General features: G+C 41.0%; 1 protein-coding gene across 1 annotated transcript in view; it reads left to right on the top strand.

Annotated features, from left to right (window-relative positions):
- The window catches only part of ERP44 (endoplasmic reticulum protein 44), an 866,037-nt gene that overhangs the window by 418,502 nt on the left and 433,777 nt on the right, over nt 1–13,758 (top strand). Inside the window, exons 5-6 of the mRNA XM_044088913.1 lie at nt 7,769–7,826; nt 8,109–8,225. Coding sequence (XP_043944848.1) covers nt 7,769–7,826; nt 8,109–8,225 — 175 coding nt within the window. The remainder of the gene's footprint in view (nt 1–7,768; nt 7,827–8,108; nt 8,226–13,758) is intronic.

Genomic DNA, 13,758 nt, shown 5'->3' with positions numbered 1-13,758 from the left:
TCAACCTGTTTCCTCGGAGCCAATTACTCTGTCCTCAATGGCTCAGTCTGGAGCCGTGTGTTCTGGGAGCCGACGCTCTCGTGTCTACTCTGAGGGGGACAGTCACCCTGAGTTCTCGTCGGAACCAACCCTCCCTCTCGGAGCCTCAGCTCGACTCAGCTCCCACGTCTGCTTCAGAGTCATTCCCTCTTGCTAGGAGTCGACCATCCGCCCCCTCGGAGCGCAGGTCTTCAGAGCAGAGAGAAAGGCTTTCGAAGCTATAGAGAAGGCTTTATCCTCTGCCAAAGCCATTCCTTTGGAACCTGTGTCCCACAAGCAGCAGGCAGCAACCTCTCCCCCCCTGCCTCCCCCACAGTGTAGGGGACCAGAGGCCCAAGTAGCCCCCATTAGAGGCGCCCCCTCTTCCGAGACCTCCCCAGATTATCCCACTGGAGAACTCCCTCGGAAGAGGTTATGTAAGAGGAAACATCTCTGCTCCCCTGAATCTGTCACATCAGACACTGATTTAGAGGAATCAGTAGGGTCCCCTAGATCTCCCTCTGAGGATGTATCCTTGTCTGACATCCTAGAAATCCTTAGAGGGGTGATTGGAAGACCTCTAACCCTACTGAGGATGAATCAGTGTATCTTGAGGCCTTTGGCTCCTGACCTTCCACCTCTTGGGTGACACCACCTTATGACCAACTTTTGGGCGACATTTTGCGGAAAGCATGGACCTCTCCAGATTCAGTGGAAGCCGTCCCGAGGAGGCCAAACAAATTTATGACAGCACCTGAGGACAAGTCTTTCCTTAGCAAGGGAGTTCCAGTTGATGCTATGGTGGTAACAGTGGCCACCAAGAAGGAATTATCTGAGACGTCTTCTAATATCCATCCTCCTAACAAGGAGTCCAGGACGATGTTTAGGTATGGGAAGCGTACTTTTTTTTCAGTGGCATTTACACTAAGATCGCTGAATTACCTGACTCATTTCAGTCGTCTGCAGAGGGATCTCCTGAAAGAGTTAGATACCCTCCAGGGTTCAGTAGCTCCAGGTTCCATGGACAAGGTTTTCATACAGCTCTCCACCCTTACTTCCATAGCTAACTCCTCCATGAGGCTGATCTCATATGCGGCAGATGGAGCGAGCAGGGCAGCCGCAGCAGGAATAGCCCTCAGGAGACATTCATGGATGCAGCTTTGTAATTTTATGGAATCCTTCAAGTCTTCCTTCACTAACGTTCCCTTTGATGGTTCATTTCTCTTTGGACCCCAAGTGAAAGAGACTTTGACTAGGTGCGAGCAGGAAGGAAAAAACCTTATCTGCCATTGGAGTCTGTTTCTCTCTCCCATCCAGACCCAATCTCAAGGGTAATACAGGAGGGAAAATGTGGTTCTGCAAATCTCAAAAAGGTTTTCCTCCGGCACAAGGTCAACCCTCCCCCCGGGGTATAGGGGGAATATATAATGGAAGACGCCGCCCTCATGGCAGAGGAGGTCCGCTACATCAGGGAGACAGAGAAACTTTCTCTGATCATCCCTTCCATCGACCCTGAGGGGTTGCCCGACTGTCCGTCTCTGGAGGCAGTCAGGGGTCGTATATCGCTGAACCCAAGCGCCTGGCTAACTATAACTCAAGATCGTTGGGAACACACAGTAATATCCAGAGGTTACCTGATCCCTTTTATTTCCGAACCTCCCAACAAACCGGTCTCTTCCAGACGTACCACCCACCAACTAGACCGTGCAACATCAGAGGTTGTCTTGTTGCTACAAAAAAGACTCATCCAAGAAGTCCCCGCAGAGCAAGTAGGATCCAGAACTTACTCTCGATTCTTTTTAGTTCCAAAAAAGACAGGGGACTGGAGATCAATTCTAGATCTCAGCAGACTCAACAAGCATGTAAGAAAATCAAAGTTCCGAATGGTCACTCTGCAGTTGATATTTCCCTTTATCGGGAAGGACAACTGGATGTGCTCAATCGATCTCCAGGATGTGTACTACCACATCAGAATGGACAGGTGCTCCAGTAGCCAGCCATTTTCAGTTCAGAACACTGCCCTTTGGCCTCACTACAGCCCCCAGAGTGTTTACCAAATGCATGGCAGTGGTGACGGCTCACCTGAGATGTCAAGGATTCTAGGTGTTTCCGTACCTAGATGACTGGCTCCTCACTGCTACCACCAAGCATCAACTCATAAGAACCAGGGGCGAGACTCTATCCTTGTGCGCCAGCCTAGGCATCACTCTCAACTTGCAAAAGTCAGTCTTATCTCCCTTGCAGCATTTTGTAAATCTTGGCTCAGAAATAGACACAACCACCATGTCAGTAAAGCTAACACAGGAAAGAGTGGAATCTCTGCGCAGTCAGATCAGATCCTTATTAAACAAACAGAGTCCAGGCCAGATTAGTACTTCAAGTCCTAGGGACTATGGCTTCCGCCATCTTATTAGTTCCTCTTGCTCGTCTACATATTAGGATTCTCCAATGGATGCTGTTTGCACAATGGCCGATGCAAGACCTTCCATTATCTCACCAGATATTAATAACAAACACATGCAAAAGGGATCTGACATTGTGGTTACACACAAAACAACTCATCATAGGTCGTCCACTTATTCCTCCCCAAGAGGAAGCAGTTTTGACCACGGATGCTTCCCAGATAGGGTGGGGGGGCATTATCTGGGAAAGACAGTCCAAGGTACTTGGCAAAACCACGAGAACCACTTACACATCAATGTTCTGGAGATGAGAGCGGTGCTATATGTGTTGCAAGCACTTCACAGCTCCCTTCCCACTGGAACGATTGCGATTCAGTCAGACAACATGTATGTTGTGTGGTACATAAACAAGGGGGGAACCAGGTCTTACCTGCTTTGCAGAGAGGCCTTAAGAGTTTGGAAATGGGTGATGGATACTCAACATTTCCTGATAGCAATGCATATCCTGGGGAAATCCAACGTAATAGCGGACAAACTCAGCCGAGCAATTCTGATGCCTCACGAGTGGTCCCTGAATCCAATGGTTGCGAAATAGATCTTTCACAAATAGGGCCAGCTTTGCTGCGATCTATTTGCCACTCACCTGAACACTAAATGCAGCAGCTACTTTGCCCTCATTCCTCATCCGGGGATGTCACCCAGAGATGCTCTAGTTAACGACTGGCCCCCTGGACTTCTCCATGCCTTTCCTTCCTTTCCACTCATACCCAAAGTAATACAGAAAGCAAGACAGTTGAGGAGTTTATTGATCCTCATTGCTCGTTACTGTCCTCGACAAGTTTGGTTGCCTTTCCTGTGGCCCTACCTTTTGGAGGAACCATGGATTCTGGATCCATCTCCAGATCTCCTTATTCATCAATCGGGACAATTCCACCCCTCCATTCACACCCTCAAATTGACAGCATGGCTGTTCCAATTCCACATATAGCCAGGTGCATTCCCTTATCTCCAACGGTTAAACACATCCTAATTTCATCCCATAAACCTTCCATTCAGAAACTATAGTCTAGCAAATGGAAAAGGTTTTCCATTTGGGCTACAAACCGGGGCTTAGATCCATATACAGCTCCTTTAGAATCCATTTTATCCTTCCTAACAACAATTTTTCATGAAGGAGCGGCAGCTGCTACAGTTAGAGTTCAATTAGCTTTCATTTCCTATTTCCATTTTGGTTTCATGGGAAATCCAGTCATGCAACATTCCCTCTGTAAAACATCCTTAAAAGGAGTTTTTCGTCTTAAGCCCCCAGTAAAACAACCTTTAGAACCCTGGGACTTAAATTTAGTCCTCTCATCTTTGATGTCTGCACCCTTTGAACCATCCTTGTTGTCAGACTTAAAATTGTTATAATGGAAAACCCTGTTCTTGGTAGCTATAACATCGGCTAGGAGAGTCTCTGAACTTCAAGCCCTAACTATTCAATCTCCTTACATTATCTTTCACACGGATAGAGTCTCTCTTAGGGCAAACCCTTCCTTTCTCCCTAAGGTCTGCTCAGAACACAACCTAAATACTACCATTGAGCTACCTGTGTTTTTTCCAAACCACTCTAATAAATCAGAGTATAGACTTCACCAGCTAGATGTCCACAGGATACTCAGATTCTATATACACAGGACCAAAAAATTCAGGAAATCTGATCAACTTTTTGTTTCCTTTTCTGACAAAAGAAAAGGCTTACCTGTTTCAAAAACTACTCTTTCAAAATGGCTTTCGGATTGCATATCCTTTGCTTATCAACAAGCTGGCAGACAATTACAGTTAAAAGCTAAAGGTCAGTCTGCTAGGGCTGTAGCTACTTCATGCACCTTTAAATCTAGGCTCCCAATTGATACTATTTACGCAGCAGCTACTTGGGCAAGACCACATACGTTTGTCACTCATTACAAATTAGATTTGGCCTCCCGGGACAGGTCATCCTTTGGATCCACTGTACTGAAGAGTCTCTTGCTTGAGCCACCCGGGATAAAGCTGCTAGGGGCGCTGTCCCATCCAGCAAGAATTACGGCGAGATAGGACTACATAACGTAAAGAAGTTATGTACTTACCATAACGTTCCATGTTTGTAGTCCATCTCGCCTATATTCTTGCCTCCCTCCCTCCAACCCCCTTCCTGTTTTCTGGGGGATCTAGTGGACCTCTTTTTGGGGCTGCCTGACTTTCCTCTTTATTGTCCACCTGGAATGGATTATGTTTCTAATCCTTTGCTTTATTTATACAGCTTCTTTCTTATTATTATTACCTGATAGGTATTTATTACTTTCTTGCAAACTAGATCTGGGGAATTGCCGTGAGGCACCATGGGATAGAGGCTAGCCTCGAGCCAGTAAAAAGCTCTCGAGCTTTAGTATAGCCTGAGTCTGAGCCGAATATCGGCTCCGAACCCATCCAGCAAGAATATAGGCGAGATGGACTACAAACATGGAACGTTATGGTAAGTACATAACTTCTTTTTTTATCTACTGCCCCCTGCGAATGTACAGAAACACTTGGCAAGTGTTGCAGTCATATTTTTCTCACACAGTAATATTTCCCTCCGCCCCTTTTTATCTTTTGCTCTCCTGGGGATTCTATAAGGTTATGAGTGACTAACTACTCATTCTTGGCCTTTAGTACTTGCCATCCCCTTCTGTCACCCTTACAAGGCATCCTTTCTCTCCATCTTGATTTAGTAGAGGTAGCTTAGTAGGTTCTTGACATCCTAATCAGGGGTCCACTTTATATAAGAACATTTTTGTGCTGTGGTCTTGGGCATCAACACAGGAGGAGCCAGGATGAAATTGAACCAAAGATGGTACCAGTTTTGCAGTTTTTCTGCCTCTGGCACCAGCAGAAGTCTGTCTTTATACTTCTTATATGCTAATGTCTGGGTGACAATGCATTTGCCAATTGAGTGGTGGGGTGGGGGTGGCTGTAGAAATCAGCCTAAAAATTTATATTTCTGTGAAAGAAGTCCAAAAAAGTTCCCTTTACTGCACCAGTGGATATAATCAAACATCTGCAATTATGATAAGTTCTCAACTATGAACTCCTGCAGTGTTGTTTTCAAACCTGTTGGGTACATAGTTTACCATTTTATTAATGTTTCTTCTTGTGTTATATTGCCGGTTCTGTTTTGTAATATTACAGTATACTTTTGCTGCTGGGGAGTGTGCCCTAGTTCCCACTACCCTTGTAACCCCTGTGAGCACTTTAATTACTGTATCGTAGATGTATGCAAGGTTCCAATCATGTGCAACCTCTGACCAAATTGTATATTTGCTTGCAGCATGGAGCTCATCAGACTCTTAACTCTGGTCTTGAAATGAGCTTAGGCTCCACTAGGATAGGCAAGCCAACATCTTCTGCTTACTCCCACTCTCCATGTTTGTACCTCCAGTGCCCATGTCACTAGACAAATACAGGTCTTTTTTGCGATTTTTTTAATCGTTTAACTTATCAGTGATTGAAATCTTTTTCTGTTTGAAAGTTGCTTGCCACAGGTTATTTTGCAGATGTTAACTCTTGCACTGATTAGTCTGTACTCGAGTGCTGGCATGTAGCGATAGATACTGGTACAGAGTGAGCACTAGAAACGTCTGGCTACTTTTGGAGCTGGTCACAGGCATGTATTTTTATTGATCTGAAATGTTAAAACCAAGTAAACCTGTATTTCAGGGTAATTGGAATACCCTGACCTCATTAGTTGAAACGTATCTGAGAGGGTACAAAGGTTTTTCTAAGTTTTTCTAAACCAGGTTGACATCCAGCATTTGATGGCAGACTGTAAACAGTTTCTGCAGCATCTTCAGTGTATGATACAGTAGCAGTACCCCTAAGCACAGTTGTCAATCTGTTATCTCTCAAATATTGTCCTGTTTATTCACTAAGATGATAAAAAGTGCTTGCATTAGCAAGCTGTTTCTGAAACATTAAATGTGTGAATTTAATACTTGGCCCTCTTTAATGCTTTTGACCTTTAGTGTTTTGCACAAAAAAAAAAAAAAAAAAAACTTATGAGGAAGAAAAATGAGGTAAAATCTGTGACTTCCCTGAAAATAAGATAAATTGAAAGTGGTACGACTTTCAAGTTTAATAATTACTTTCAGTAAGAAGTCTTGAACCTTAACTGGATCTTGAATCCAGGTCCCCAAAAACACACCATTTTGATGTTTTAATTGTGATAAACCAGTCTGAGTTACACAACATATATGTAGCTGATAACGGGAATTCAATGTGTTTTAAGCACAAAACATTTTGCATTTATGAAGTCTGCACAGATAAGCATCCAGAAAAAATATCTTCTCTAGAGTACGTGTTATAAAAGGCTGACACAACAGTCCTTTTGAATACTTTTAAATACTTTGAGAGTTGACCATTGTAGTTCTGTATTTTACAGTTGCTTATCTTTACTGTTGCCTCTAAGACATTCTTTTAATTTCTTCCATCATTGATAATTTGATCTCCTTTTGGTCACTTTGAGACTGTTTTGAACGTAAAAGCCTCCACTGAGCATGTGAATTTTTTTTGTCTGCATTGCTGTATGCATCCAAAGGTTTTGTATGAACAGAAAACTGCCTAACCTTTTACATTATAGCACATTCTGACACTACCATGAAAAAGCTCTGTATTGCACCTGTAACAGAATAATTTAAATGAACAGTGCATTTTGTAGAAAATACTAAGAAAGGTCTCTCAGTAACTTCAGTGCACAGCTATTTTGAGGGTAGGGTGGGTGGTATGAATATTTAATGAGGTTATAATCATGGAATGAATGTAGTTTGTAATGGGGTATGTCATGAACTAGCCCCTTTGAAACTGCTGTGTGTTGAAGAGTTGTCATCTTGACAGCTAAATGATATGGTTGATTAATATCTTTTTATAAATGCAAGTCTGTTTGATTAGTTTAATATGTACTGCCCACCGAATTGTCATCATTGCTGTATTGTTTTCCTATACCCACAGTATCCCCGACTTCAGACTTTAAACCTTGATTTTCCCATACATTACACCTTTAACACATTGGCATGCTTCTCTTTGAGAATCTATCAAGTTAATTATCCCAATTTGTCTGTTCATATCTGTAAATACAACTTGTGCCCTGGCCACCAAGTCTGCCTTGTGGAATATTAATCAGCTGATGATTGTAGTTGCAGACATCAGAGTGACCTATGATACAGTCAGCTAGACAGATTTAACCTGCTGCTTGACACAAAGTAATTTTAATACTATGGTGTGTATGTAATATGCATACTAATTTTAACAAGAAAATATCACTGCGCTGCAGCTAATATGTGTGTTTCTGTTAGGAATGTTTCAAGGCCAGAAAGGTATGGTGGAGACAATGTAATCTACAGGCCACCAGGGGTAAGTTAATCATTTCTCTTGTGCCTGTAATTATCTTTTAACTGTCTTAAGTGTGAGTATGTTTCCCAAAAGCAATACAAGATGATTTTCAAAAGTCGTGAACTGAATATCTGAAAGAGCAGTGAATTAAGAGCTTTTAAAGCACAGATGTGCCAACATTTTTTTGGCATTATTTCAGTTTTCCACTTTATTTTTACGAATTTTATAAAAGAGTAAAATGCTGTTTAATAGTGTGTATTAGCTTCTGTGACTTTTAGCTTAACTGTTTGATTTATTCTACAGGAGAATGCCCCAGATATGGTATATTTGGGCTCCTTGACCAACTTTGACCTAACATATGCATGGACCCAGGATAAATGTGTGCCTCTCGTTCGCGAAATCACCTTTGAAAATGGAGAGGTATGCAAAGTTTGCTAAGGACTCCAAGTTTATCTTGACTTTATATATGCATCTCAGTTACTGAGGGGGGGGGGGGAGAATTTATTTATATATCTCTGCATATGAGAGATTTTCGTGGTTACTACTACAAAACAATTTATGTTGAAGTAGAATTTGAGTTTTCTTGCGCACTTATTCCTCTTTGGGCTTCTAGTCCAGTACAAGAAGTTGTTCAGTGAGAGATGAATGGGACCATTCTCAACATATAAAAGTGGTTATTTATAATTAGTTATCTGTAAATATTATGAAGTCTTATACACATTGTTTGTCTTGCATTTCATGAAATCTTTTTCCTCTTCTGGTCAGGGTACTGTCATTTAATTTTTGTGTTACTTTTTTCTGTCACTCATCCCTTTTCTTCCCTTGCTGAAGTGCTGCATACCTCTCGCTGTACAGATGTTCGCAGAATTTCCAGATTTTTGCCTCATATTTTTGGTCTGTTTTTCATAAAATTGCAGTTTTTTGGCAAACTAGTGGCAAAATCATTAAAGATTGAAGTTAAAAAATAATGACAGACATTTGAGTTTCAGAATCATACCTTTCAGAAAATTCATGCTAATGCAGAACCTGTTATTCTGTCAACTTTCTAAGTTTGCAAGAGCAATAATTAAAAATGTGTTTATCCCACATTTATTTATGGCTTTGTCCAGATTTCTTGCTCTTAGAGGTTGAGAGGTATGGGCACCACTTTAGTGACAGGGTGATGGAGAGGGAGGGGATCCCTCAGATCCCAGTACAAATTTAACAAACAACGGTCAACAAGACAAACTGTGAGCCATCTGATTTTATGTTGCATAAAACCGAAAATTCAACTGTGAATTCCCTTTTGAGATCTTGGTTTGGTAGTAATTCTACCAGTCATAATTAGGCTTTTATTTTTTTTTAACATAATCCCTCATTTGAGGACATGTGTTCATCTGACCATTAATGCTGAGATGTAATGTACTGGATACTTGATATTTGCCCCCCCCCCCCTCCCCCGAACCTGTAGTTCTGTTTTGCTTTTGGCACATTTTGGATCTCCGGTTTTACCTGTTTTTAGTAAAGTCATGGATTCACATGTCCTTGTGACCATCAGTCTGCCTGCTTGAGGAAGAGCATGACACTAGTAATTGCCTTGTGTAACAGATTTTTAACCTGACTACTCAATGCCAAAGATGAAAATATTTGCTTGCCCACTTGTTTTATGTGGTGGCAATCAAAAGCACTTAATGTGGAAACTGGCAATGAGATCCTGTTCTGAGACCCAGTCATATGACATAGCATCACTACAAGGACAAGCACTTGGAGACCAGGTCTTGGCCTGAAACTTCTCAAGAAAGTTCCATTGTTTATCTATCCCGCAACCCTAAACCCTTCATATAAACTGTATTAACTCTTGGTATCAATTCTTGCTGATTTTTTTGTACATATATACTGTGGGCCACAGTGGTGCAGCGGTTAGCATTGCCACCTCACAGCAAGAGGTTCTCCGGTTCGATTCTCAGCTGCGGTGCCTTCTGTGCGGAGTCTGCATGTCCTCCCTGTGGTCGTGTGGGTTTCCTCCGGGTGCTCCGGTTTCCTCCCACATCCCAAAGACATGCAGTAGGTGGATTAGACACTTAAAACTGGCCCTAGGTGTGAGTGTGTGCGTGTGTGTGCTTTCTGCGGAAGGTTGGGCGCCGGGCTGGCAACTCGACATCGTAAAACTTCACTGCCAAACAAGAGCGGACAGATGATCTGCTGTGTTGACCCCTAACAGGGAAAAGCCGAAGGAAGAAGAAGAAGATACTGTGGAGCTTTTCTCCCCAGGCCTCCATTGAAAAAGGGCTCATCTTGACCCAGTGGATTTCCCCGATTTAATAAACTGCAAATAAAGTAAATAAATAATGAACTTGCATTAAAATATTGAAGGTTTGAACTTCAGGAAACAGGCAAGCAACCAGCTGGTAAATGTAAACTGTTCCACCAAACAAAGGTAGCAGCAAAGAAAAATATGGTAGCAGTTGTACGAAGTATAGCTCCAGACCACATAAAATAAACCAGGAACTTTAATATTCGGTAAGCGTTTTCACCACTGTCTCTGGCTTCTTCAGACATTATACAAATATAAAAACACACACACACACACACACACACACACACACACACACACACACACACACACGTTTTTAAAGCTGTCCCTATATACCTCATTAACCTGAAAGACCACTCCCAGTCAATCAAATTACTTTAGACACACCCTCTTTTAAAAGCATCAGTACTTTTATCTACATTGCATAGTATTACTTTTAAATACAATTTTTATAGCACATTAAAAGTCTTATTCAGCAATCAAAGCATTCATAGGCATCTACAAGCATTTCATATTTAAAAACTTTTCATAACATTGCTTCTATCAGCAGCATGTCAAATGCTGTATATTATGCTAAACATCATTATTTAAACAACGATAGTAAAAGTCTGTGTTCATTATATATTCTTTGCTAAAGTCATATTGCACTGTGTTGTCTGCTTTGCTTCAAATATATGCTGTTACTAAAAATTATTACAATAACAAATCTAGGTCTAACATTCTATACATTCCTATTACTTCTAACAGTGTAAATATAGCTGCAATCTAAAATGCAAACAAGTTACCCATGCCATGCGTTCAAATTCCATTTTAAAACTCGAATTCTTCCCATCACATTTTCGACTGTTAACCTTGTCCAACGAGTGTAATCCACTTAAGATATACTTATATTGCACCCTCATTATGTTATATTCCTTTTCCAAAAGTTAGAAATGTTAGAAATGAGGGAAGTGTGCTCGTCGTAATTGCAGCGCCTCTTCGCATGGCAATGACGTCATCACACACTGCAAATGCTCAGTTTTACTTCTTCCCACTTTCTTCATTTAATTATGATAGACGACCAAGTATTATAAAATATATATCATTGCTAAATAATTTAAAATACACCAAGTCACAAATTCATATATGTAGACAGTTTTAAACAAGGGAAGTTTATGCTTTTCCCCATAGAAACAAATCATACTGTTGCATTTCTGTCTTTCATATGTCAATCAAGTATACGTAATATAAACACTCAGCACATTATATGGATACATCCAGGCACAATTTTATACACATACACATATAGACATAACTTTAACTCTGTACCTCTAGGCAATCCATTCAGACCATAAAATATTTATTCTATGGATAGTAATAGTTCAGTACATATGTATAGGCAATTTGGTGCAAATATATATGTCACCAGTTTGTATAAAAAACAGGACTTATTATATGTTGTTGTCCTACATATAGACCCCCAGTATATACTTCTTAGGACACTCTGAGCAATATATTGCTGTTTACCAATGGCATTCTTACACAACTATATAGTACTTTAGATATAGTGTGCTTTATATGAATAGGGTCTTCTAACAGCCATTTAAAGATGGATGGATGCTTTGGTATAAGTATATATATTAAATAGAGATGACTCTATATGTATAGTTATATTTATACAGTACATCTATATGATAGAATACTAACAGATATATATAGGATGAGAAGGTGATTCTAATATAGCAAATAAATTATGCATAGTTGTAAATATATGCTCCGTACAAATTTGAACTTACCGCGGTCCTTATTTGAGAATCTTGACAGTGGAAGAGGTGCACTGTTTGTTTTCACCACTGGAGGTGAAGCCTGATGATCTTTTGCTGGCCCATCTCTGAATGATCTGCTGGAAACCTTGTTCAAGTTGTTTGATCCCAGGGATGAACCCCTAACATTATCCAGTCAGTGATCAGAGGTACTTGGGACCAGGCACACACTACCTGGATGCAGCACTAAGGCCTGCAAACTAAGATCATGCCAGAGGTTTTGGATATCAAAAAACTACCTCAACATATTGTATGTTTCATGGTGCTGGAAAGGAGCCACTGATAGCAATGTTGATTCCATTCTAGCCTTGAAACAATGGATTCTCTTTGTCCTTTTAAGGGCATTGAAGGAGTTGTGGGAGTTCAGTGGTGCTATCTGCTTGAGTTATGTGGACTTGGAAAAGGCATACATTTGCAGACCCCAGAATAATTTCTGGGAGTTACAATAGTAAGGGGTCCTAGGGCTGCTGCTTCCTGACATTCATTCACTGTGCTTGAGGAATGAGAATTGTGTATACATTCTTGCTATTAAGGCAGATGTACTCGGGCTGTGCATATGCCTCCACCAAGAATATGACTGTTATCTCTTCCTCCTCGTGATTTTTCATATACAAGATATTGAGGCACAGTCAGGGTCCGGATAGTGTCCACTTTGAGAGTAAAAGGACTGCATCTGTTGTTTTCAGATTATATCTTCTCAGCTTCAAGTAATTATGATCTCCAGTATACACAAGGATGGTTCTCTACTGAGTATGAAGTGGTTGGGATGAAAAGCAGCATTTTCAAGTCAGACGCCATGGTTCTTAACTAGATAAAAGTGAATTGTCTTTTGGGTATGAGGGAGAGTAGATTCCTGAAGTGAATAAGAGTAGGCGTTTGGTGGTCATGAGTGGGTGTAAAGAGAAATAGAAGACTGACCAGTGGGTGGGTGCTGTAGTAGCAGTATTGCAGTGATTGTAGTTGGAGCATGGTGATAGTGAGAACCAAGTGAAAAAAACTGTCAGTTTACTGATCAGACTTTGTATTCATCCTTGTACGAGGTCTTGAACATTAAATGTGAGACCACAGATAAAAGGAACAGAAATGAGGTTCCATCACAAGGTAGATTTGCTTGCTATCTATGGCAGAGTTAGGATTTCAACAGTTCAGAAAGATTTTGGAGCATAGATAAATCTCGTCAGGCTTGTGGGAGTCAGTTGAGTTGGCTTAGGCATCTCCCACCGAAGCTGTACCAGGAGTGGACTTGGAGTCCGACCCTAAGGCAGACCCAAAGTCAACTTGGAGAAATCCTATCTCTCTCTCTCTCTCTCTTAGGTTGCTTAGTTAATTCTGGACACTGTTGCTAGTTTTAGGGAATTCTGTTCTATCGTGCTATTCTTGCTTACCACTAGGATCCTCACCATGAAAAGTGGTATACAGAATGGTTAGCTGGACAAGTACATAGGCAGGAATTTAACTGTTTGTGTGTTGCATCCTGTGATCTTGTGAAGTACGTCAGTAGACCAAGACAAAAAAGTGTAATAAATCTGACTCCCCCAATAAAAAAGCAGTTAAACTGTTTAAAGGGAAAATGGTAAAATCAGAGGATTTTGTGTGCACTTAGCATGGTGATATTTTACTTGCCTTTTATTGCAGGTAGCCATGTTTAAGACATGGTTTCTGTTAGTTGTGTTGTCCACTCTTACTGCATTTTATTATTGGAGTTTTGAGTTAACTTCAGTTTACTTCAGGTCCCTTTGCTTTTTATACTTACTAATCAAGCAGTGCATTGTGTAGTGTTTGGTACTCTCAAGACATTTATAGTTAGCGTGTTGTAGTGACTAATTATGCTCCTCCTTTCCGGTTCTTATAGTTTGTT

This window comes from Protopterus annectens, chromosome 12.part0 (genome assembly GCF_019279795.1).
Source record: "Protopterus annectens isolate FY-2018-M chromosome 12.part0, PAN1.0, whole genome shotgun sequence".
NCBI classification, from domain to species: domain Eukaryota; kingdom Metazoa; phylum Chordata; order Ceratodontiformes; family Protopteridae; genus Protopterus; species Protopterus annectens.
Note: the sequence above shows the minus strand (reverse complement) of the source record. Positions and strands in the feature narration are given on the sequence as shown.